Source organism: Pristiophorus japonicus, chromosome 8, assembly GCF_044704955.1.
Source record: "Pristiophorus japonicus isolate sPriJap1 chromosome 8, sPriJap1.hap1, whole genome shotgun sequence".
In the NCBI taxonomy this organism is placed as follows: domain Eukaryota; kingdom Metazoa; phylum Chordata; class Chondrichthyes; family Pristiophoridae; genus Pristiophorus; species Pristiophorus japonicus.
In genome coordinates this window covers 100,785,611-100,812,175 of record NC_091984.1, presented here as the reverse complement: position 1 = coordinate 100,812,175, position 26,565 = coordinate 100,785,611, and the positions used below count along the sequence as shown (strand labels likewise).

The 26,565-nt window shown below is 47.2% G+C and overlaps 1 protein-coding gene across 1 annotated transcript in view; it reads right to left on the bottom strand.

Moving 5' to 3' along the window:
- Positions 1 to 26,565, bottom strand: part of axdnd1 (axonemal dynein light chain domain containing 1) — a gene marked incomplete at its 5' end in the record, with an annotated part of 368,202 nt that overhangs the window by 124,670 nt on the left and 216,967 nt on the right. Inside the window, 2 exons of the mRNA XM_070887184.1 lie at positions 20,629 to 20,772; positions 21,018 to 21,114. Coding sequence (XP_070743285.1) covers positions 20,629 to 20,772; positions 21,018 to 21,114 — 241 coding nt within the window. The remainder of the gene's footprint in view (positions 1 to 20,628; positions 20,773 to 21,017; positions 21,115 to 26,565) is intronic.

Here is a 26,565-nt window from a genome sequence, read left to right as displayed (position 1 = left end):
CACTCTCTGGGTGAAGAAGTTTCTCCTCATCTCGGTCCTAAATGGCTTACCCCTTATCCTTAGACTGTGACCCCTGGTTCTGGACTTCCCCAACATTGGGAACATTCTTCCTGCATCTAACCTGTCTAAACCCGTCAGAATTTTAAACGTTTCTATGAGGTCTCCTCTCATTCTTCTGAACTCCAGTGAATACAAACCCAATTGATCGAGTCTTTCTTGATAGGTCAGTCCCACCATCCCGGGAATCAGTCTGGTGAATCTTCGCTGCACTCCCTCAATAGCAAGAATGTCCTTCCTCAAGTTAGGAGACCAAAACTGTACACAATACTCCAGGTGTGGCCTCACCAAGGCCCTGTACAACTGTAGCAACACCTCCCTGCCCCTGTACTCAAATCCCCTCGCTATGAAGGCCAACATCCCATTTGTTTTCTTAACCGCCTGCTGTACCTGCATGCCAAACTTCAATGACTGATGTACCATGACACCCAGGTCTCGTTGCACCTCCCCTTTTCCTAATCTGTCACCATTCAGATAATAGTCTGTCTCTCTGTTTTTACCACCAAAGTGGATAACCTCACATTTATCCACATTATACTTCATCTGCCATGCATTTGCCCACTCACCTAACCTATCCAAGTCACTTTGCAGCCTCATAGCATCCTCCTCGCAGCTCACACTGCCACCCAACTCAGTGTCATCTGCAAATTTGGAGATTCTACATTTAATCCCCTCGTCTAAATCATTAATGTGCAATGTAAACAGCTGGGGCCCCAGCACAGAACCTTGCGGTACCCCACTAGTCACTGCCTACCATTCTGAAAAGTACCCATTTACTCCTACTCTTTGCTTCCTGTCTGACAACCAGTTCTCAATCCACGTCAGCACACTGCCCCCAATCCCATGTGCTTTAACTTTGCACATTAATCTCGTGTGGGACCTTGTCGAAAGCCTTCTGAAAGTCCAAATATACCACATCAACTGGTTCTCCATTGTCCACTTTACTGGAAACATCCTCAAAAAATTCCAGAAGGTTTGTCAAGCATGATTTCCCTTTCACAAATCCATGCTGACTTGGACCTATCATGTCACCTCTTTCCAAATGTGCTGCTATGACATCCTTAAATAATTGATTCCATCATTTTACCCACTACTGATGTCAGGCTGACCGATCTATAATTCCCTGTTTTCTCTCTCCCTCCTTTTTTAAAAAGTGGGGTTACATTGGCTACCCTCCACTCGATAGGAACTGATCCAGAGTCAATGGAATGTTGGAAAATGACTGTCAATGCATCCGCTATTTCCAAGGCCACCTCCTTAAGTACTCTGGGATGCAGTCCATCAGGCCCTGGGGATTTATCGGCCTTCAATCCCATCAAGTTCCCCAACACAATTTCCCGACTAATAAAGATTTCCCTCAGTTCCTCCTCCTTACTAGACCCTCTGACCCCTTTTATATCCGGAAGGTTGTTTGTGTCCTCCTTAGTGAATACCGAACCAAAGTACTTGTTCAATTGGTCTGCCATTTCTTTGTTCCCCGTCATGACTTCCCCTGATTCTGACTGCAGGGGACCTACGTTTGTCTTTACTAACCTTTTTCTCTTTACATATCTATAGAAACTTTTGCAATCCGCCTTAATGTTCCCTGCAAGCTTCTTGTCGTACTCCATTTTCCCTGCCCTAATCAAACCCTTTGTCCTCCTCTGCTGAGTTCCAAATTTCTCCCAGTCCCCGGGTTCGCTGCTATTTCTGGCCAATTTGTATGCCACTTCCTTGGCTTTAATACTATCCCTGATTTCCCTTGATAGCCACAGTTGAGCCACCTTCCCTTTTTTATTTTTATGCCAGACAGGAATGTACAATTGTTGTATTTCATCCATGCGGTCTCTAAATGTCTGCCATTGCCCATCCACAGTCAACCCCTTAAGTATCATTCGCCAATCTATCCTAGCCAATTCACGCCTCATACCTTCAAAGTTACCCTTCTTTAAGTTCTGGACCATGGTCTCTGAATTAACTGTTTCATTCTCCATCCTAATGCAGAATTCCACCATATTATGGTCACTCTTCCCCAAGGGGCCTCGCACAATGAGATTGCTAATTAATCCTCTCTCATTACACAACACCCAGTCTAAGATGGCCTCCCCCCTCGTTGGTTCCTCGACATATTGGTCCCTTATGCACTCCAGGAAATCCTCCTCCACCGTATTGCTTCCAGTTTGGCTAGCCCAATCTATATGCATATTAAAGTCACCCATTATAACTGCTACACCTTTATTGCATGCACCCTTAATTTCCTGTTTGATGCCCTCCCCAACATCACTACTACTGGTTGGAGGTCTGTACACAACTCCCACTAACGTTTTTTGCCCTTTGATGTTCTGCAGCTCTACCCATATAGATTCCACATCATCCAAGCTAATGACTTTCCTAACTATTGCATTAATCTCCTCTTTAACCAGCAATGCTACCCCACCTCCTTTTCCTTTTATTCTATCCTTCCTGAATGTTGAATACCCCTGGATGTTGAGTTCCCAGCCCTGATCATCCTGGAGCCACATCTCCGTAATCCCAATCACATCATATTTGTTAACATCTATTTGCACAGTTAATTCATCCACCTTATTGCGGATACTCCTTGCATTAAGACACAAAGCCTTCAGGCTTGTTTTTTTAACACCCTTTGTCCTTTTAGAATTTTGCTGTACAGTGGCCCTTTTTGTTCTTTGCCTTGGGTTTCTCTGCCCTCCACTTTTCCTCATCTCCTTTCTGTCTTTTGCTTTTGCCTCCTTTTTGTTTCCCTCTGTCTCCCTGCATTGTTTCCCATCCCCCTGCCATATTAGTTTAACTCCTCCCCAACAGCACTAGCAAACACTCCCCCTAGGACATTGGTTCTGGTCCTGCCCAGATGCAGACCGTCCGGTTTGTACTGGTCCCACCTCCCCCAGAACCGGTTCCAACGCCCCAGGAATTTGAATCCCTCCCTGCTGCACCACTGCTCAAGCCACGTATTCATCTGCGCTATCCTGCGATTCCTATTCTGACTAGCACATGGCACTGGTAGCAATCCCGAGATTACTACTTTTGAGGTCCTACTTTTTAATTTAGCTCCTAGCTCCTTAAATTCGTTTCGTAGAACCTCATCCCTTTTTTTTTTACCTATGTCGTTGGTACCAATGTGCACCACGACAACTGGCTGTTCTCCCTTCCTTTTTAGAATGTCCTGCACCTGCTCTGAGACATCCTTGACCCTTGCACCAGGGAGGCAACATACCATCCTTGAGTCTCGGTTGCGGCCGCAGAAACGCCTATCTATTCCCCTCACAATTGAATCCCCTATCGCTATCGCTCTCCCACTCTTTTTCCTGCCCTCCTGTGCAACAGAGCCAGCCACGGTGCCATGAACTTGGCTGCTGCTGCCCTCCCCTGATGAGTCATCCCCCCCAACAGCACTCAAAGCAGTGTATCTGTTTTGCAGGGGGATGACCATAGTGGACCCCTGCACTACCTTCCTTGCACTACTTTTCCTGCTGGTCTTCCATTCCCTATCTGGCTGTGGACCCTTCTCCTGCGGTAAGACCAACTCGCTACACGTGCTACTCATGTCATTCTCAGCATCGTGGATGCTCCAGAGTGAATCCACCCTCAGCTCCAATTCCGCAACGTGGTCCGTCAGGAGCTGGAGACGGATACACTTCCCGCACACGTAGTCGTCAGGGACACCGGAAGTGTCCCTGAGTTCCCACATGGTATAGGAGGAGCATAACACCCGACCGAGCTCTCCTGCCATGACTTAACCCTTCGATACACTTAAATTGGCAACAACAATGTTAAAAGTTACTGACTGATATAAAAAAGAAAAAAAAAAGCTACTCACCAATCCAGCCAATCACTTACCCCCTGGGCTGTGACGTCACCTTTCTGTTTCTTTCTACTTCTTTTTTGCCTTCTCCCTGTAGCTGCACAAGTACGCCTTTTATAGGCCTCTGCTGATCCCCGGACTCACGCCTCAGTGACCACGAACTCCCGCTGCCTCTCGCGGCCTTTTATAGGCCTCTGCTGATCCCCGGACTCACGCCTTAGTGACCACAAACTCCCGCTGCCTCTCGCGGCCTTTTATAGGCCTCTGCTGATCCCCGGACTCACGCCTCAGGTGACCACGAGTCATGTGTGCATTAGAAGTCCGAATCAATGCCAGGCCACCAAACATGGGACCTGGCAATGGCCTTCATCATGATAATATCGGGATGCATACTATGTAACTCCCGTACAAATCTCGCCCTACCTTTCTTGGGCATTATTATCCCACAGTAAACAGTCGGACTGGATGGAAAGCTCATCTTTGCGATGGCTGTATGGTTTGATTTCATCACCCATTTCCTTGGGTTCGTCGACAGATAGGGTCGGATCCTGGCTGGTCCAAGTCTTAACTTGTTGAGCAGTGACAGGCGACCCTTCACTCTCAAAGGCATCCATGACCATGAGTAGCTCTGCGGGCATTGGCGTTTCCACCTCCAGTGTGGGCAACGGTAACCAGCTCAATGCATTAGCGCAGTTGTCAGTGCCTAGTCTATGGCGAATGACACAATCATAGGCAGATAATGTCAGCGCCCACCTCTGGATGCAGGACGATGCGTTGGTTTTGATACCTTTATGTTCCGAGAACAATGATATAAGTGGTTTGTGATCGGTTTCCAGCTCGAAGTGAAGCCCAAACAGGTACTGGTGCATTTTTTTTTACCCCATAAACACATGCTAAAGCCTCTTTGTCTGCCATGCCGTAGGCTCTTTCCGCCTTGGACAGGCTCCGAGATGCTTATGCAACTGGTTGTAGTTAGACTGACTCATTGGCTTGCTGGAGTACGCAGCCGACCTCATAAGACGACGCATCACAGGTCAAAACTAGACGCTTGCATGGGTCATACAGTACCAGTAGCTTGTGGGAACACAACAGATTTCTAGCCTTCTCAAAGGTTCTCTTGAAGTTCACCCCACACGCAATCGTCTCTGTTGTGTATGGAGAAAGAGTCAGAATGAACACTGTGAGCTCAAAGTAAAGTGTGACCTTAGTCTTTTATTGCAGGTCTCCAGAGTGCCTCTCCAACCCATGAAGCCTTCATAAATACCTGTGTTCCCAAGGGATTATGGGATTCCTTGGGACTCCAGGGAATGAGCCCTCTGGTGGCTGTACAGAGTAAATACAAGTCCACATATATAACAGCCTCCTTTCCTGAGCAGCTTGTGCAAAGGCTCGAATACTGTGCTCAATTCGGGTAAGAAGTTACTGAAGTAGTTGAGAAGACCCAGGAACAAACACAGCTCTGTCACATTCTGGGGCCTGGGTGCATTTTTGATGGCCTCTGTTTTTGCGTCTGTCGGCCTGATTCTGTGTGCAGCAATCTTTCGTCCAAGGAATTTGACCTCTGGTGGCATGAAAATGCACTTCGAACGTTTCAGCCTGATCCCACTTTGGCCAGATGACGCAGAACCTCTTCCAGATTGTGCAGGTGCTCAGCGGTGTCACGACCTGTGACTAGGATGTCGTCTTGGAATACCACAATCCTGGGGATGGATTTCAATAGGCTCTCCATGTTTCTCTGAAATATGGCTGCTGCCGAACGAATGCCAAAAGGGCACCTATTGTAAATAAACAGTCCTTTGTGCGTGTCGATGCACGTAAGTTTCTTTGATGATTCAACCAGTTCTGGCGATGTTAGATCCAATTTGATGAACGATTTTCCCCCGGCTAGCGTTGCAAACAGATCATCAGCTTTGGGAAGCGGGTACTGATCTTGTTTCAAAACTCGGTTGATCGTGACCTTGTAGTCTCCATAAATCCTGACCGTGCCATTGCTCTTTAACACCGGAACAATGGGGCTGGCTCATTCATTAAATTCAACCGGTGAAATGATCCCCTCGCGTTGTAGCCTGTCCAATTCGCCCTGACTTTGTGATGGATGGGCCTTGTGTCTGGGCCTAGGTAAATCTGCATCTTGGCTCCCTTGAAGCTGCCAATTCCCGGTTCAAACAATGAGGGTAATTTGCTCAGCACCCGAGCACAAATCATCATCCGCTGATGACAAAGCTTTGATATCGTACCATTTCCATTTTATTTTCTTGAGCCAACTCCTGCTGAATAACGATGGGCCATTGCCCAGGATAATTCATAATGGTAGATCATGAACCGCTCCCTCATATGACACTCTTACTGTTGCACTACCGATCACTGGTATGTGCTCTTTGGTGTAGGTACGCAACTTCGCATTTATCGGACTCAGCTTGGGTCTCTCTGCCTTGGTTTCCCACAGCTTTTCGAAAGTCCTCTGGCTCATTATCGATTGACTCGCAACCGTGCCTAATTACATGGATACCGGCACGCCGCTTAATTTTACCTCCATCATTATCGGTTGGCTCTTTGTTAGTAATTTTACCTCCATCATTATCGGTTGGCTCTTTGTTAGGAATGCACGTATGCTATACAGTTCCTCCTCGGAGTTCTCAAATGCCTCGGGCTGCATCGCCAGATCCAAGCTGAATTGATCATCATCCACGTTGTGTGTCGCAGCTTGCTTGCTCTGCTGCGGTCACATCCACTGAAGATGCCCCGTCTTCACACACCTTCTGCATACATACTACCTGAAGCAGCACTGATGGGGTCGGTGATTGCCCTCACAACGCCAACATGTTGAGCTTGGATTTGTGCCCGACGGCAGGCTTTGATCGGCTTCCGGTCTTGCAGACGCAGTCGAGTAGGCCCTGCCATGTGCAGCTCTGTCGGCCGTCGATACAATTTTGTACACAGTATTTGTGGTGGAATACCTGTTTTGTCGCGATATCTGCTTCGTGCTTTTCTGCATAGACATGCAAGCCTGGGCGATGACCTTGCTGAGGTCCGGCGTCTCCGTAACCAGCAGCTTACTTAAGATCGCTTCGTGGTTGACCCCGATCACGAAAAAGTCACGCAACATGTCTTCTAATGCAGGCTCAAATTTGCAAGGCCCTGCAAGATGTCTCAGGTCGGCAATAAATGCTGCTATGTGCTGGCCTTCTGGACGAACGCACATATAGAAGCGATATCTGGATATGAGGATTCCTTCCATGGGTTTAAGGTGTTCCCGAACTAGAGCACACAGTTCTTTGTAATCCTTTTCTGTAGGAAGAGTGGGTGAGAGCAGATTCTTGATGAGTGCATAGATCATGAGGCCATCGACGGTGAGAAGAACTGTTCTGTGCTTCTCTGCATCCTTGTCTTTGTTTAGGTCATTTGCCACAAAATACTGGTCAAGACGATCCGTGAAATCTTCCCAATCCTCTCCCTCATTGAATCTCTCGAATTCCAACAGTACTCGATCGTGCTGTGCTCTCCATACTTTTGCGTGGGTTCGTATTTGCCTCGTCGCCAGTTGTGGTGTATGAAATGATACAATGAACTCCGTACTGTGAACCAGTGACTAGGTGTAACCTAGTCAGTCTTTAATGGCTTCCAGAAGTCAAGATACAAAGGTGAAGTTCAGGTTATATACCAAGCCCAGCACGAGTGTATCTATGACCCTAGGACCTCCGACAGTAGTGCCCCCTATTGGTGGGCAGACCTTAGCTACATACATTACAATGTTCTTGTTGTGTATAGAAGAACTCCATGAGGCTGAGCACTGTGAGCTAAACTTAATCTGACCTTAGTCTTCTTTATTACAACTCCAGAGTGCCGAAACAACATGGCAGCCAACCTTTTATACTGGCCCTGCACGTGTGTGCAGATGACCATTAGGACTCCAACAGTCGCGCCCTCTAATGACAAGTATTATATAGTTACATACATAACATCACTCCCCCACCCCCCTCTCCCAAAGTCTTTGGTACAAGTTATTTACAAGTTGAGGCGATCCGGAGCCCTTCGGTCCCTGGTTGATCGTCTAAGTTCAAACCCTGACGTGTGTGAGTTGGTCAGACAATTGCAGCACTGCATCGCGACTGGTCTGACCAGACTGTCAGGAATGTTGGGTTCATCCTCGTGATTGACAGCGAGGTCGATTGCTGGTTGGGTGTGTATTGGTAGATCGTCGATGGTGATGTCCTCTTCAAGTCGTTCCTGGTTGTCAGTAAATCGCAATTTGGTCTGATCTAAATGCTTTCTGCACGTTTGGCCATTTAACAGTTTGATTTTTAACACCTTATTCCTTTCCTTGGCCAAAACAGTGCCAGCAACCCACTTGGGACCATGACCATAATTCAGGACAAACACAGGGTCGTTAACATCAATGTCACGTGAAACAGCTGCGCGATCGTGGCACATGTTCTGCCGGTGTCACCGGGTTTCCACGTGATCATTAAGATCCAGGTGGACTAGGGAGAGTCTGGTTTTGAGGGCTCTCTTCATTAACAATTCTGCCGAGGGAACCCCGGTGAGCGAGTGGGGTCGCGTCCGGTAACGGAGCAGAATGCAAGACAAGTGGGTCTGCAGGGAGCCGTGTGCTTGATTGTTTGGACTGCCCGCTCCGCTTGACCATTAGACGCGAGCTTAAACAGAGCAGACCTGACATGCTTGATGCCATTGCGGGTCATAAACTCGTTGAATTACGAGCTGGTGAAACACGGTCCATTGTCGCTGACAAGGACGTCGGGCAAGCCATGGGTGGCGATCATGGCCCGGAGGCTTTCAATGGTGGCTGTGGATGTGCTGGATGACATGATTATGCATTCAATCCATTTGGAGTAAACGTCCACTACTACTAAAAGCATCTTTCCTAGAAAGGGGCCGGCAAAATTTACGTGGATCCAGGACCACGGTTTGGAGGGTCATGACCACAGACACAGTGGAGCCTCTCGTGATGCATTGCTCAGTTGCGAGCAAGTGTTTCACTGATGCATGCTTAATGTCCGAGTCAATGCCGGGCCACCAAACATGCTACCTGGCAGTTACCTTCATCATGACAATGCCTGGGTGGGTACTGTGCAGGTTGCGTATAAACGTTTCCCTGCCTTTTTTTGGCAAAACCACGCAATTACCACATAAGAGACTAACCGACTGGATGGACATTTCATCTTTGCGTCGGTGAAATGGCTTAATTTCATCATGCATTTCCCTGGGAACGGCCGACTACTTCCCATTTAGGACACAACTCTTTACTAATGATAGCACAGGATCCTGGCTGGTCCAGGTCCTGATCTGGTGAGCCGTGATGGGTGACCCCTCGCTCTCAAATGCATCCATGACCAGTAGCAAGTCTGCGGGCTGCACCATTTCAACCCCAGTGGTGGGTAATGGTAGCCAACTGAGAGCATCGGCACAGTTTTCAGTGCTTAGTCTGTGCCGGATAACATAGATATAAGCGGATAATGTTAGTGCCCATCTTTGCATGTGGGACGAAGCATTGGTGTTCATACCTTTGCTCTCTGAAAACAGCGAAATGAGTGGCTTGTGGTCAGTTTCAAGCTCAAATTGGTCCAAGTAGATATTGGTGCATTTTCTTAACCCCATATACACATGCTAAAGCCTCTTTCTCAACCTTACTGTAGGCTCTCTCAGCCTTAGACAGACTTCTAGACGCATATGCAACCAGTTGGAGGTTGCTCGATACATTGGCTTGCTGTAACACACAGCTGACCCCGTACGATGAGGCGTCACATTTACATAGGTCATAGTGTACATGTAACTTATTTGAACATAGCAGGTTCCTGGCCTTCTCAAAGGCTGTGTCTTGAGATTTGCCCCAAACCCAGTCGTCACCCTTACGTAGCAACATGTGCAAAGGCTCTAACAACGTGCTCAACCCAGGTAAAATGTCCCAGAAACGAACGCAGCTCCGTCACATTCTGTGGTCTGGATGCACTCTTGATGGCCTCTGCCTTTGAGTCCGTGGAGTTGATGCCATCTGCTGCAATCGTTCTCCCCAAAAATTCGACTTCTGGCGCCAGGAAAACACACTTGGAGCGTTTCAGCCCGAGTCCCACTCTGTCTAAGCGACTTAGAACCTCTTCCAGGTTTTGTAGGTGTTCGATGGTGTCACGACCAGTGATCAGGATGTCATCTTGAAACACAACGGTGCGCGGAACAGATTTCAGCAAACTCTCCACATTTCTCTGGAAAATGACTGCAGCCGAGCGAATCCCGAAAGGGCACCTGTGGTATATAAACAGCCCTTTGTGTGTGTTGATGCACATCAGTCTTTTTGAAGATTCAGCCAGCTCCTGTGTCATGTAAGCGGAGGTTAGGTCCAACTTGGTGAACGACTTCCACCCCCCGCTAACGTTGCGAACAGGTCATCCGCCTTGGGCAGAGGGTACTGGTCTTGTAGTGAGACTTGGTTAATCGTTACCTTATAGTCTCCACCATCGCTTTTCAACACCAGAACAATTGGACTGACCCACTCGTTGAACTCGACTGCCGATATGATTCCTTCGCATTGGAGTCTATCCAGTTCGATCTCGACTTTCTCCCTCATCATGTACGGAACCACCCGAGCCTTGTGATGGACGGGCCGTGCATCGGGGTCGAGATGGATCTGTACCGTGGCGCCTGTGAAGTTGCCGATGCCTGGTTCGAATAGCGAGGGAAACTTGCTCAGCACTTGAGCACACGAGGCGTCATCCACTGAAGATAGTGCTTTGATGTCGTTCCAATTCCATCTAATCTTTTCGAGCCAGCTTCTGCCGAACAGCATTGAGCTATTGCCTGGAACAATCCACAATGATAGGTCATGCACAGCTCCATCATACGATACCCTTCACTGTCGCACTTCCAATGACTGGTATGAGCTCTTTGGTGTAGGTACGCAGCTTTCCATTAATCGGGCTCAGTTTGGGCCTTTGTGCCTTATTGCCACACAGTTTCTCGAAAGCCTTCTGACTCATTATTGACTGACTCGCTCCCGTGTCGAACTCCATGGATACTGGAACTCTATTTAATTTGACTTTCAGCATTATAAGAGGGCTCTTGGTGGTGAAGGTATGTACCCCATACACTTCTTCCTCGGGTTGAGTTGCCTGTGATGCGTGATCCACACCGGATCAATCATCCTCTGCCACGTGGTGTATCGCAGCACGTTTGCACATTCGCTGGAGGTACCCCATTGTTGCGCAGTCTTTGAAACATGGAAACAGAGAAAAAGGTGTAGGAGTAGACCATTCGGCCCTTCGAGCCTGCACCACCATTCAAGAAGATCATGGCTGATCATTCACTTCAGTACCCCTTTCCTGCTTTATCTCCATACCCCTTGATCCCTTTAGCCGTAAGGGCCATAATCTAACTCCCTCTTGAATATATCCAACGAACTGGCATCAACAATTCTTTGCGGTAGGGAATTCCACAGGTTAACAACTCTCTGAGTGAAGAAGTTTCTCCTCATCTCAGTCCTAAATGACTTACCCCTTATCGTTAGACTGTGACTCCTGGTTCCGGACTTCCCCGACATCGGGAACATTCTCCCTGCATCTAACCAATCCCATCAGAATTTTATATGTTTCTATGAGATCTCCTCTCATTCTTCTAAATTCTAGTGAATATAAACCCAGTTGATCCAGTCTTTCTTCATATGTCAGTCCTGCCATCTCGGGAATCAGTCTGGTGAACCTTCGCTGCACTTCCGCAATAGCAAGAATGTCCTTCCTCAGATTAGGAGACCAAAACATAATATTCAAGGTGTGGCCTCACCAAGGCACTGCAGTAAGACCTCCCTGCTCCTATACCCAAATCTTCTCGCTTTGAAGGCGAACATGCCATTTGCCTTCTTCACCGCCTGCTGTACCTGCATGCCAACTTTCAATGACTGATGTACCATGTCATCTAGGTCTCGTTGCACCTCCCCTTTTCCTAATCTGTCACCATTCAGATAATATTCTGCCTTCTTGTTTTTGCCATCAAAGTACATTCGCTCACATTTATCTACATTATAATGCATCTGCCCACTCACCAAACCTGTCTAAGTCACTCTGCAGCCTCTTTGCAGAGAAACCCAAGGCAAAAAACAAAAAGGGCCACATTACAGCAACATTCTAAAGGGGCAAAGTGTGTCAAAAAAACAAGCCTGAAGGGTCTGTGCCTCAATGCGAGGAGTATTCGGAATAAGGTGGATAAATTAACTGCACAGAGAGCAGTTAACGGATACGATGTGATTGGCATCACGGAGACATGGCTCCAGGGGGACCAAGGCTGGGAACTCAACATCCAAGGGTATTCAGCATTTAGGAAGGATAGACAGAAAGGAAAAGGAGGTGGGGTGGTGATGCTGGTTAAAGAGGAAATCAATGCAATTGTAAGGAAGTACATTAGCCTGGATGATGTGGAACGGTATGGGTGGAGCTGCGGAATTCCAAAGGGCAGAAAACGCTAGTGGGAGTTGTGTATAGAACACCAAATAGTAGTAGTGAGGTTGGGGACAGCATCAAACAAGAAATAAGGGACGTGTGCAATAAAGGTATAGCAGTAATCATGGGCGACTTTAAACTACACATTGATTGGGCTAACCTAACTGGTAGCAATGCGGTGGAGGAGGATTTCCTGGAGTGTATTAGGGATGGCTTTCCAGACCAATATGTCGAGGAACCAACCAGGGAGCTGGCCATCCTAGACTGGGTGATGTATAATGAGAAGGGACTAATTAGCAATCTTGTTGTGTGAGGCCCCTTGGGGAAAAGTGGCTATAATATGGTAGAATTCCTTATTAAGATGGAAAGTGACAAAGTTAATTCGGAAACTCGGGTCCTGAACTTAAGGAAAAGTAACTTCGATGGTATGAGGTGTGAATTGACTAGAATAGACTGGCGAACAATACTCAAAGGGTTGACGATGGATGAGCAATGGCAAACATTTAACGATCACATGGATGAACTTCAGCAAATGTACATCCCTGTCTGGAGTAAAAATAAAACGGGGAAGGTGGCTCAACCATGGCTAACAAAAGAAATTAAGGATAGTGTTAAAGCCAAATAAGTGGCATATAAATTGGCTAGAAAAAGCAACAAACCTGAGGACTGGGAGAAATTTAGAATTCAATAGAGGAGTGCTAAGTGTTTAATTAAGAGGGGGAAAACAGAGTACGAGAGGAAGCTTGCCAGGAATATAAAAACTGACTGCAAAAGCTTCTATAAATATGTGAAGAGAAAAAGATTAGTAAAGACAAACGTAGGTCCCTTGCAGTCAGATTCAGGTGAAATTATAATGGGGAACAAAGAAATGGCAGACCAATTGAACCAATACTTCGGTTCTGTCTTCATGAAGGAAGATGCAAATAACCTTCCGAAGGTACTACGGGACAGTGGGTCTAGTGAGAAGGAGGAACTGAAGGATATCCTTATTAGGAGGAAAATTGTGTTAGGGAAATTGATGGGAATAAAGGCCGATAAATCCCCGGGGCCTTATATTCTGCATCATAGAGTGCTCAAGGAAGTGCCCTAGAAATAGTGGATGCATTGGTGATCATTTTCCAATAGTCTATCGACTCTGGATCAGTTCCCATGAACTGGAGGGTAGCTAATGTAACACCACTTTTTAAAAAAGGAGGGAGAGAGAAAACGGGCAATTATAGACCGGTTAGCTTGACATCAGTAGTGGGGAAAATGTTGGAATCGATCATGAAGGATGAAAAAGCAGCGCATTTGGAAAGCGGTGACAGGATCGGGCCAAGTCAGCATGGATTTATTAAAGGGAAATCATGCTTGACGAATCTTCTGGAAATTTTTGAGGATGTAACTAGCAGAGTGGACAAGGGAGAACCAATGGATGTGGTGTGTTTGGACTTTCAGCAGGCTTTTGACAAGGTCCCGCACAAGAGATTGTTGTGCAAAATCAAAGCACATGGTATTGGGGGTAATATACTGACGTGCATAGGGAACTGGTTGGCAGACAGGAAGCAGAGAGTCAGGATAAACGGGTCCTTGTGAGAATGGGAAGCAGTGACTAGTGGACTGCCGCAGGGCTCAGTGCTGGGACCCCAGCTCTTTACAATATACATCAACGATTTGGATAAAGGAATAGAGTGTAATATTTCCAAGTTTGCAGACGACACTAAACTGGGTGGCAGTGTGAGCTGTGAGGAGGATGCTAAGAGGCTGCAGGATGACTTGGACAGGTTAGGTGAGTGAGCAAATGCATGGCAGATGCAGTATAATGTGGATAAATGTGAGGTTATCCATTTTGGGGGCAAAAACACGAAGGCAGAATATTATCTGAATGGCGGCAGACTAGGAAAAGGGGAGGTGCAACGAGACCTGGGTGTCATGGCTCATCAGTCACTGAAAGTGGGCACGCAGGTACAACAGACGGTAAAGGCGGCAAATGGTATGTTGGCCTTCATAGCTAGGGGATTTGAATATAGAAGCAGTTGTACAGGGCCTTGGTGAGGCCTCACCTGGAAAATTGTGTTCAGTTTTGGTCTCCTAGTCTGAGGAAGGACGTTCTTGCTATTGAGGGAGTGCAGCGAAGGTTCACCAGACTGATTCCAGGGATGGCTGAGCTGTCATATGAGGAGAGACGAGATCAACTGGGCCTTTATTCACTGGAGTTTAGAAGGATGAGAGGGGATCTCATAGAAACACATAAGATTCTGACGGGACTGGACAGGTTAGATGCGGGAAGAATGTTCCCGATGTTGGGGAAGTCCAGAACCAGAGGACATAGTCTTAGGATAAGAGGTAGGCCATTTAGGACTGAGATGAGGAGAAACTTCTTCACTCAGAGAGTTGTTAACCTGTGGAATTCCCTGCCGCAGAGAGTTGTTGATGCCAGTTCACTGGATATATTCAAGAGGGAGTTAGATATGGCCCTTACGGTTAAGGGGATCAAGGGGTATGGAGTGAAAGCAGGAAAGGGGTACTGAAGGAATGATCAGCCATGATCGTATTGAATGGCGGTGCAGGCTCGAAGGACCGAATAGCCTACTCTTGCACCTATTTTCTATGTTTCTATATTTCTAACCTCCTAACAGCTCACAATGCCACCCAGCTTAGTGTCATCTGCAAACTTGGAGATATTACATTCAATTCCTTCGTCTAAATCATTAATGTATATTGTAATAAGCTGGGGTCCCAGCACTGAATCTTGCGATACCTCACTAGTCACTGCCTGCCATTCTGAAAAGGACCCGTTTATTCCTATTCTTTGCTTCGTGTCTGCCAACCAGTTCTCTATCCATGTCAATACCCCCAATTACCCCCAATACCACGTGCTTTAATTTTGCACACTAATCTCTGGTGTGGGACCTTGTCAAAAGCCTTTTGAAAGTCCAAATACACTACATCCACTGGTTCTCCCTTGTCCACTCTACTAGTTACATCCTCAAAAAAGTCTCGAAGATTTGTTAAGCATGATTTCCCTTTCATAAATCCATGCTGAGTTGGACCGATCCTGTCACTGCTTTCCAAATGCGCTGCTATTACATCTTTAATAATTGATTCCAACATTTTCCCCACTACCGATGTCAGGCTAACTGGTCTATAATTCCCTGTTTTCTCTCTCCCTCCTTTTTTTAAAAAAAGTGGGGTTACGTTAGCTGCTCTTCAATCCATAGGAACTGATCCAGAGTCTATAGAATGTTGGAAAATGACCACCAATGCATCCACTATTTCTAGGGCTACTTCCTTAAGTACTCTGGGATGCAGACTATCAGGCCCTGGGGATTTATCGGCCTTCAATCCCATCAATTTCAACAACACAATTTTCTGACTGATTAGGATTTCCTTCAGTTCCTCCTTGTCGCTCGACCTTCGGTCCCCTATTATTTTCGGGAGGTTATTCGTGCCTTCCTAAGTGAAGACAGAACCAAAGTATTTGTTCAATTGGTCTGCCATTTCATTGTTCCCCATTATGAATTCACCTGATTCTGACTGCAAGCGACCTACATTAGTCTTCACTAATCTTTTTCTCTTCACATATCTATAGAAGCTTTTGCAGTCAGTTTTTATGTTCCCTGCAAGCTTACGCTCGTACTCTATTTTCCCGCTCCTAATTAAACCCTTAGTCCTCCTCTGCTGGATTCTAAATTTCTCCCAGTCCTCAGGTTTGCTGCTTTTTCTCGCCAATTTATATGCCTCTTCCTTGGTTTTAACACTATCCTTAATTTCCCTTGTTAGCCACGGTTGAGCCACCTTCCCCTTTTTATTTTTACGCCAGACAGGGATGTACAATTGTTGAAGTTCATCCATGTGATCTTTAAATGTCTGTCATTGCCTATCCACCGTCAGCCCTTTAAGTATCATTTACCCGTCTATCCTAGCCAATTCACGTCTCATACTATCGAAGTTACCTTTCTTTAAGTTCAGGACCCTAGTCTCTGAATTAACTGTGTCGCTCTCCATCTTAATGAAAAATTCTACCATATTATGGTCACTCTTCCCCAAGGGGCCTCGCACGACTGATTGCTAATTAATCCTCTCTCATTACACAAGACCCAGTCTAGGATGGGCTGCTCTCTAGTTGGTTCCTTGACATATTGGTCGAGAAAATCATCCCTTGTACACTCCAGGAAATCCTCTTCTACAGTACTGGTTAGCCCAATCTATATGTAGATCAAAGTCACCCATGATAACTGCTGTACCCTTATTGCACACGTAATGCTTGAATCGACATTGATCGGCCCGATGATTACCCCCGCAGCGCCAATACGGTGCTAATGGATTCACATTCACTCCCGATGGTGGACTCGGAGTCATCACAGGTCTTGCAGCCGCAGACATATGGGCCCTGCCAAATGTAGTTCGGCCTGCTAGCGACGTCATTTTATGCCCAGTACTTACCGGTGAGCTTCAATATTGAGAAGATATGTGTTTGATGTTATCGTCCGAAGCCATGCATGCATGGGCGATCGCGATGGTCCTGCTCAGGTATAGGGTTTCGGCAGCCAGCAACTTTCGAAGAAAGACCTCGTGGCTGATGCTCAGCACGAAAAAGTCCCGCAGCCTTTGCCCCAATGCAGCTCCAAAATCGCAAGGTCCCATGAAGCGTCTCAGGTCGACGACATAATCCGCCACGTCCTCCCCTCCAGAGCGATGGTGCATGTAAAAACGATACCTGGCCATGAGGATACTCTCCTTCGGCTTGAGGTGGTCCCAAACCAGCATGCACAACTCTATATATTCCTTCTCCGTTGGTTTTGTTGGTGCGAGCAGATTCTTGATGAGGCCGTATATTTTAGGCCCACAGACGGTGAGGAGAACCTCCCTGCACTTGACCGCGTTAGTGTCTCCTTCCAGCTCGTTGGCCACGAAGTACTGGTCGAGACGCTCGACGAAGGCTTCCCAATCATCACCCTCTATGAATCTCTCTAATATTCCAACAGCAGTCATGGTTGCATGAAGGCTCGTATTCTGTTACTCATCGCCAATTGTTGTGTATAGAAGAACTCCACGAGGCTGAACACTGTGAGCTAAACTTAGTGAGATCTTAGTCTTCTTTATTACAACTCCAGAATGCCTAAACAACATGGCAGCCAACCTTTTATACTGGCCCTGCACATGTGTGCAGGTGACCATTAGGACTCCAACAGTCGCGCCCTCTGGTGACAAGTACTACATAGTTACATACATAACAGTTCTTATGTCGTCCTTCCTCCTTTTGTAGAGAGCATTTGTGACCTCGCGATGGCGCAATGGGTGGAAAACTGGGAGATATTGGAGATGAGGGAATAAAGGGTTATGGGGAGTGGGCAGGGAAGTGGAGCCGAGTCCATGATCAGATCAGCCATGATCTTATTAAGTGGCGGAGCAGGCTCGAGGGGCCAAATGGCCTACTCCTGCTCCTATTTCTTATGTTCTTAGGTCTCCTGTTGGTCCCTGGAAAGATTCAATAGCGTAGAAATTGAGCGTGATGGTAACCTTCACTGCCACTGAAAGAGCCATCCTCATCCTGGTCTGAGGCTCAAGGTCTGGCTGCAGCAGATGACACAGCGAAAGACCCCAGGAGTGTAAGGCCTTCTGTGCCACATCTGTGTCACTGTCTTCTGTGTTGTTGCTGTGCCTCTGCTCCTGATGTTCTTCCCTTTGCCTCTCTCTCTTCCTCTATCTGTACCTGTTCCTCGATGCATGGGCCTCTCCTTGCAGTGCTCCCTCTCCCACTGATAGCCTTTCTCTCTCCCTCTCTCGAAGCCTCTCCATGTGCAATTGGTGGCACCATTATCTTCGGCGAACCATCCTCTGATGGTGAAGTCGGAGGAGGCAGTCCACTGCCAGCACTGACCCTATGAGGCGCCAGAAATTGTATAGTGTCCAAATGGGCCTTACTAAAACAGGGGGGTGGGTGGCAGGCAAAATAAAGTTAGGCCCAACAATCAGTGATGCCGGTTTTACAACCAAAAAGCAAAAGCCCTACAAAGTGGAAAAAGTTTAGGCTGACAAATAAAGTTTTCAAAGATGGCACCTTTTAAATATCGCTGGCGCATCAGCTTCCCGACTGGAACTCGACAGCAGAAGTGGTCGTTGTCAGCAACAAGCAGTAAGTGAGAGAGCACGGGGCAGTTTAACTTCTGGGGTGGTGACGCGGCGATGCACACAGTGATGACGTCATTATCGCTGTGCGCCTACGAGCGGAGCGATCGCTGCCGGTCCGGGGCGCTACCTCCTGGAGGTGCTAACATGACTTTTGGAAAGGGGCAATTTCGCCCCCTTTGCATTTCTGTATTGGCAGGACTGTGGTGAGTGATTTCCATTACAGTGATAAAAATTCACTGAACTGCTCTCATCGACATGCTTTTGACTCAGTCTCACAGGTTTAGGTTTGGCAGTGGTATTGTGACTGTAGACCTCAGCTGCACTCGTCACTTGAGTTGGACGGAGCTCCCTAGCACTCTTAGATGCCATCTCCATAGATAGGGCAATTTTGCATGTTATGTCAAATGTTAGATTTAGAGTGTTCAATCAATTGGACTGTGTGCACTTATCCACCAGTCCACGTGCAAACTTAGCTCGTGACGTACCATTCAAAAATGTGCCAACGTTACAAAGTGCAAAGACAGGTTCTTTAGAGCTACAATGTACTCACTGATGGTTTCACTTTGTGTTTTTGGTTTCTGGTACCAAACTTATAGCTCTCTGCTATTTCTGATGATTTTGGTTCAAAATGGTTCTCGAGTTTCTCGACAATGTCTTCAAACGACGCATCCTTCGCTTTTCCTGGCATGAGAATGTTTGTCAATGTTCCATAAATATCTGAACCGATCCCAGTTGGAAAAATTCCATTTTTCCATTCACTAATTACTTTATTTTGAGCTTTAACATTCTCATCTGCACCTTCGGTCTCAATAATGTTATTGGCCCTAAAATACCTCTCCATCCGCTCAATGTAAGAACTGAATGGTTCGCATGCTCGGTCATGCATGCCGAGGCTTCCGATGAATCCCGTAGGCATGGCCATGATTGTCCGGATCCCGTCCTGTGACTCAGCTTGCTTCCTGTGTACCTGTGTGAATCAATGCCGCTGTTGCTGTGCAGACATACGGAGAAGACAAAGCACAGATGATGCTGCATTGGCATTAATAGTGAAACATCGCAAAAATTCAGTTAAGGTGTCACAAATTCACCGTAAATTTGTACACTCGAAGGTTGAACATGGTTTCCTTCCATGATCCCTAAACTAAAAATAGCTTGGGGATCCTATCCTCATCGTCAATATTTGGGTACAACAAATGAAGGACAGAGGCACAATGAGTTGCTAGTCCATGTGCTTGCTTTATTAGGCCAGAGCAAATGGAGCATGCTCATACTAAACCATGTGATGATACATTACAATGACCTAGCCACAAAAAGCAGGACAAATCTAATCTAGCCAACCATGACTCTATAAGCCTCCTCCCAATCATCCAAAAATGATGGAAGGAGTCATAAGAACACAAGAATTAGGAGAAGGAATAGGCCAATCGGCCCCTTGAGCCTTCTCTGCCATTCAATGAGGTCATAGCTAATCTTCTACCTCAACTCCACTTTCCTGCACTATCCTCATATCCGTTGATTCCCTGAATATCCCAAAAATCTATCAATCTCTGTCTTGAATATACATCAAGCAACAGTTACTCACCAATAAGCTGCTCACTGGTTCAGTTTGAGTTCCACCAAAACCACTCAGCTCCAGATCTCATCACAGCCTCCATCTATACAATGACATGAGCTGAATGCCAGAGTGGAGGTGTGTAACTGCCCCAACATCAAAAAATGCGCTGTAAATCCTTGTAAAGCAGTTGCTGAGCCATTTAAATGCGCTTCCATTCCACAATGGATGTCCTTTTTATAAGCGCCATGAATGGCGCTGAACATAAATGAGATTGTAAAGGCAGAAAATGGGATGCATATCATTATGTCTCACTGAAATACACCCTCCCATTATTGGAAGGCACATCCACCTGAAATAACTGTGGGCACAAAAATAAGCGGTATTCATTAGAAAATCTGACGCCCAATTGTAAAGTTGCAGGTGTAGACAGTGGGCAATTTCAGGTTTTGTCCAGCTGAGCTCCCCCTCCCCAACAAGGTCAAATAGCTTGCTGCATTCATTAGCTAGATTTTAAATATGAAAAAGAGCCACTGGACTAGGTGACAAAAGCCAATCATGGAACCATACCCAGCACGTCAGCACCTTCAGCAGAAGATGGGAGACCACTAGAGGGAAAGCATGCTTAATATGAAAAAAATATCCTTTACAGTCATTCTTACCACTGAGCAGGCATTGCATAGGTCACGGGTCAGACTGATGTGTGATTGTATCTCTTCACTTCTGGATGACAACAAATGGACTGGTTGTTGTTTAATGTCTGAAAGCAGAATCTCACAGATGTTTATCCACTCAGTGCTTTCCACCTGGTAAATACAAATAAAGAACTCAAGATGGTTGCACAGCAAATGTCATCTGATAAGTTTGAAGAGAGACTCATAAGGACCAAACTTCATTTTATTAGAGAAAAGAAAATTGAAAGGAAACATGATCCAGGTTTTTAAAATGCTGAAAGGATAATGCAGATACCATATACTGGTCCCATCTAAAGTGAGCGACACTGGACTTGACTAACATTGCTTTCAGCTACTTCTGCAATAGAGAATGTTACCTTGAGTTTTTCAAGCTCCTTTAGTTCATTGTCAGGATCATCTAAATGCAATGCTGCCCGTTGCTTAACCAGTGTCTCAACTATATCCTTGCACCAGCTGTAAAAACAATCAGAATAGGTAAGGAATGGATAAAAACTATATAAACCAACCTGTTGAAGATTACAGAAATATATAACCACAGCAACAAAAAATAAACAAAAGCTTCCTCGATGGTTTAGCCAGGCAATAGCTGAACTGTACAGACTAAAAAGACCTTTGGGGAAGAAGAGGAAATAAATAAACAAACAAAGATTGATTCAGTACAACCTCAAAGGATCCAAAGCATTAGTATAATAGTAGGGGCCATTAATATAAGATAATCACTAATACATCCAATAAAGAAGTCAGGGCCTGCATGTGCTGTTAATTGTGTTACTCGGTTCTGCAAACCCACCCCTCATGTTGTTGACTCCTCAGTCTTCATATATATGTCGAAGACAGTAGCCTCCCCATTACTGTTAGATCCCATCACCCTAATTTAAGCATTGCCACAGCAAGTCGATGCCACGAATGGTAGTTACATCAAGCTGTGAAGACTCTCAGAGTAAATTGTAGTAAAGTATGTAAGGCACTGATAGAAGGCCTCTAAGTCCGACTTTCTATTTTAATGTTACAGGCAACTGACGAGAGCAAATGCAGACTGGTGGAGGAGAGCCAGACCTCCAAGTGCTCAGTCCGTTGGAGGAACAGATAGCTGCCCTGATGGGCGTTCAAGTTAATGCGATTGGTAGTGGGTGCGGCCGACCCTCTTCGTGACAGTGACGGTATGTTGAGTTCCTTTACAGCAACCTGCTGGACACTTGGCCCTGACACCATCAACCTGCAGTTATTTCCATGAGACTGGCCCCCGTCTCTGTTGTTCTGTGTTTGTGCTTTCAGATGATCAGCCAGATCCACCAGGGCCTTTTTGGGCGCCTTCCACAGGTGCAGATGGTGGCGATCAAGAGGATGAGGAGGACAAAACCTCCTTCGACTTCATTCAGGAGGCTGAGAGCGGGGCCAGCAGCGCTGCTGACCAAGGGGTGGTGGGGAAGGCAGAGGTGGGTGATGCTCCAGGACTCAGTGGCCTCCAGCAACGCCACGGGGGAGGGGAAACCGGGAGCCAGCTCCCCGGAGGGTGAGTGCGCGCCTGAGTGATGCTCAGCAGCACTCTGACAATGAGCCCGACTAAAGGTTGTCGCAAGACAATCCTTGCAGTTGCACAGCAATCTGCTGGGTGCACTAGCAAGGGTGCCACAGAGTTTTGACGCACTAGTTGTGAAGATGGAGGAATCCACCTTAACTGTTGCTCATGCCTCTCAGCAGCCCACCCAGCCCATCTTGGTAGATACCAACGCATGCTGGATGCAAGCAGTGACCATGGGGTCCCAGACATGGTGGCACGGGCTATGGCTGATGTTGCAGTGGCCATTGAGCACCAGGCCAATGCTACTGTAGGCCTCCATACTCAAATGTTATCAGTGCATTGTATTCTGAGCCAGCTCTCTGGTGTACTGCAGTCGCAGACACTCTTGATGCAGAGACAAATAGATTCAACAAACGCACTGACCGCTGCCATCTGGTCTGGGGACCCATCAGTTGAACGGGGACGTAAGCTTTCTGAACCAGGGCAGGAGTCTGACCTCACCCAGATTTCTGTAGATGATGATGCTCTGCCCTAGGGGAGTAGCAGCCTGATGGGCCAATTGGACCATAATGTCGTTTCTCAGGACGACATCATTCTGCCTTCGCAGCTGCCCATCCTTTTTGCACCCCATCCATAACAGAGTGCTTCCACCCATCCTGAGGTTATACAGTCCGCAGCCAGGTCTTCCAGGCCTGAGCTGGTTGGGGACATCCCGTTAGGCCATCATGTGTGGCTGCGGATCCAAGTCAGCAACCAACTATCAGCCTTGCTGAAGGCCCTGAGACCTCATTGAGGAGTAGTAGTAGATGTGGGTGGGGGGAGGGGGGGGGGGCGCTCTGGGGAGAGGGGAGAGAAGGGAAGGGGTGGTAAAGACCTTTGGAAGGTGGCCATATATGCTGACCTTGTGACGATATGAGCTTTTAAAATTAGTTGCACTTGCTTGATAGTCAGCAGAGATGGATAGGAGGTGGGTGGGGTGGCTTGACCCATCCACCTCCACGGAGGTGTGTGGGGGGCCTGACCCATCCACCTCCATGGCACGAACCTGGTATTGCAGTACTTCCAGGAACGGTGCAGTGGCTCTCGGCCTTTTGGCTAAGAGCATTGGCGCAGAGTGATCCTTGATGTGTGCAAGGTGACCTCTGGCGTTTGTGATTTGACAAAGAATTGGAAAGATTGGCTAGGTTATTGCAATGTGAGCTCATGTAAATTGTTGCAATTGGATGAACGATGCAACAATTGTTTGGTACTCACCAGAGATGGTTATCTTGTTACAAAACAAGGTCCACTTGGGTGTCAATGAGAATGTTTGAAGGATTTTGTGGGTATGTTGATGTGTTGGGGATGAAGTTGTTGTCTTGTGCTTGTTTTCAGCACACATGATTTATGTTTCCAATAAACCAAGTTTGGATTGTTCACATGATGAGGCACTGATTATTTAAGACAGAGGGCTGCAGGATGTGTAGCGTTGTGTTGAGTTGATGCCCAGTTGTATAGGCTGGCTATTTGGCACATCAAGACCCATTCACTGGAATCGATGAGCGATGAATCTCTGATAAGCAGCCCTTCCAGCCGTAGCAGTGTCATGCTGCCTCCTCTTTCGCTGAGGCTCCTCGTCTTCATTGTCATCTTCGTCCTCCTCCTGAGGTAGATCATCCATCTCTGGTAGTAATGGCTGGCCCCTCATAATGGCCAGCATGCAGCAGACAAAAGTGATCCTGGAGTCTTTATTAGGCGCAATGTCCCTCTAAACCGGTCAAGGCAGCGGAAATGCTGCTTCAGATCCCCGATAGTTTGCTCGATAACGACCACGACCCGGGTTGTGGTATGGCTGGTGTTGTAGCATAGCTCGGCAGGAGTGGTGGGGTTGCAGAGGGGTGTTGGGATTGTGGATGGGTGTCATCAGCCAGGTGGCAACACCATATCCTTTGTCACCCGGGAGCCTGCCACGGCCTTCATGCGGTGGCTTGAAGAGTCGTGGCACAGTGGTCTCCCACAGGATGAAGGTATCATGGCAGCTGCCAGAATATCGGGCATTGACAGACCAGCTGTACATTGAGGGAATGGAATCCCTTGCGATTCTGAATGATTTCTCCATTGTGGGGCGGGGTCCTTAATATCACATGCGTACAATCTATGGCTCTTTGAACCCTGGGGAAGCCCGCTATCCTGGCTAAGCCATGGGTGCGCTCATCCTAGTTTTTTCTTGACATGCTGAACTTGATGTAGTACAATCGTTTGCTGTAGAGTGCGTCGGTCACCTGGTGAATGCAGCAATGTACTGCAAGCTGTGAGATGTTGCATATAACGCCTACAGGAGACTGGAAGGTGCCGGTAGCATAAATTTCAGTGCTACTGGCACTTTCACTGCCATTGACAGCAATGTCCTAGTGCCGATGTCAGCTACCAGGTACATCCGCAGAGGGTTGCAAAGGTCCGTGACCACCTCCTTGAGGAACCTTAGCCTTCTTAAGCACTGCTCATCGGACATCTCAAGATAAGAGTAATGCACGCAGTAAACCTTGTGTGTGTACAGCCTCCTGCTGAGCCGTCTGGGGCCTCTCCTCTGGGGAGAATCCACATTTGTCCTAAGCTGTCTCTGCAAGCGGCGCCTTTCAAGTCGGCACCGCAGGACGACGTGTAGTGCCATCACTGCCCCCATCACTTGGCACAGGTCACAGCGAAATAGAGATTTCAAATTTATCTGATATGGCAGCCAATGTGTCCCAGATACTAGTAGTCAATCTGACGAGTCAACAGCATTACAACGCCAACACCCGACTGTCTGTGCGAGCATCAAACGCAGCACCGACTGAGACCTCTGAACCCCGATTGCAACTCCATTTAAATAATGCCCCGGATTAGTTTTTCTGCCTTGGGCAGATCAAATTTTTTCAGGCGTCGTGGACACCAGCCATTAAGTGAGGCGGCAAAAGTGAATGTGGCGAGAAGGGCGCCAAGAAGGCATTGCACGCATACTGACGACATGATTTCCATGGTGATAGCCAGCGGTACGTTACGTTTTAACGCTCTTAAAAATTACCACCAAATTTCGCTTCAGACGTGAACTGCACCAAGCGCCACTCCCAACTGCCTACCTCCCAGTTAACACCTGTGTTATCAGGTGTTATCAATCGAATTTCGACTCCTAAGTGTCTGCATTTATCGGATGGCACCTCAATTTGCAGGCACATTAGGGAGAGAATGGGGATCAAGGGGTATGGTGAGAAAGCAGGAATGGGGTACTGAAGTTGCATGTTCAGCCATGAACTCATTGAATGGCGGTGCAGGCTAGAAGGCCGAATGGCTTACTCCTGCACCTATTTTCTATGTTTCTATGAATGTCGCAGATAGCTCTGTAATAAGGGAACACGCCCAGACCCCGTGGCGATTGACGGAATCAACTGCCACTCCCACTCCAGTCCCCAGACTAACTTCTGAAGAGGCCCAAGATGGGCCTGCCCACGCCCCCCAACAAGAAGTGTGCATTACTCAAGATGAGATACTCGAAAGAATAAGCTTGGTACCTGTTACACTCATAATTTAATTAGACTCCAGAGTGCAGGTACCTCGTGGGTGGCCTTCTTATATACAGTGCTCCCAAGGGATGCTGGGATCCCTTGGGACTCCAACAGGTAGGCCCTCTGGTGGTGGTGTAATACAGGTTGCCAAGGGTTAAATACATATCATCACTCCCTCGTAAAGTCAATAGTATACTTATTTACCGGGTGAGACGATCTGGGCCTTTTCGCTCCCTTGTCGATCGTCTCGGTACAAATGCAAGTGTGGGTGAGTTGGTTGGTTCTTTACTGTGCTGCTGGGCAGCCGGCCTTGCCGGGCTGCTGGGAATGGTGAATTTGGCTTCATGGGCAACCATGATGTCGGTTGCCACTTGTGTTTGTGTTGGAGGGTCGAAGTTGGTGGTGTCCTCTTTGGGTTGCTCATAGCTGTTAGCGAACCGCAATTTGATTTGGTCCAAATGCTTTCTGCACATTAGTCCATTGGCCAATTTGACCTGAAACATCCTACTCCCCTCTTTGGCTATGACCGTGCCAGCAAGCCATTTGGGACCATGTCCATAATGGAGTACAAACACAGGATCATTGACCTCAATATCGCATGAAAAATTTGCACGATCATGGTACATATTTTGTTCATGCCGCCTGTCCTCGACGTGATCATGGAGATCAGGGTGGACAAGAGAGAGCCTTGTTTTGAGTGCCCTTTTCATGAGCAGCTCGGCTGGGGGAACCCCTGTGAGTGAGTGGGGTCTGGTGTGGTAGCTGAGCAGAACTCGGGACAGTCAGGTCTGTAGGGAGCCTTCCGACACACATTTTAAGCTTTGCTTGATGGTCTGAACTGCCCGTTCTGCCTGGCCATTG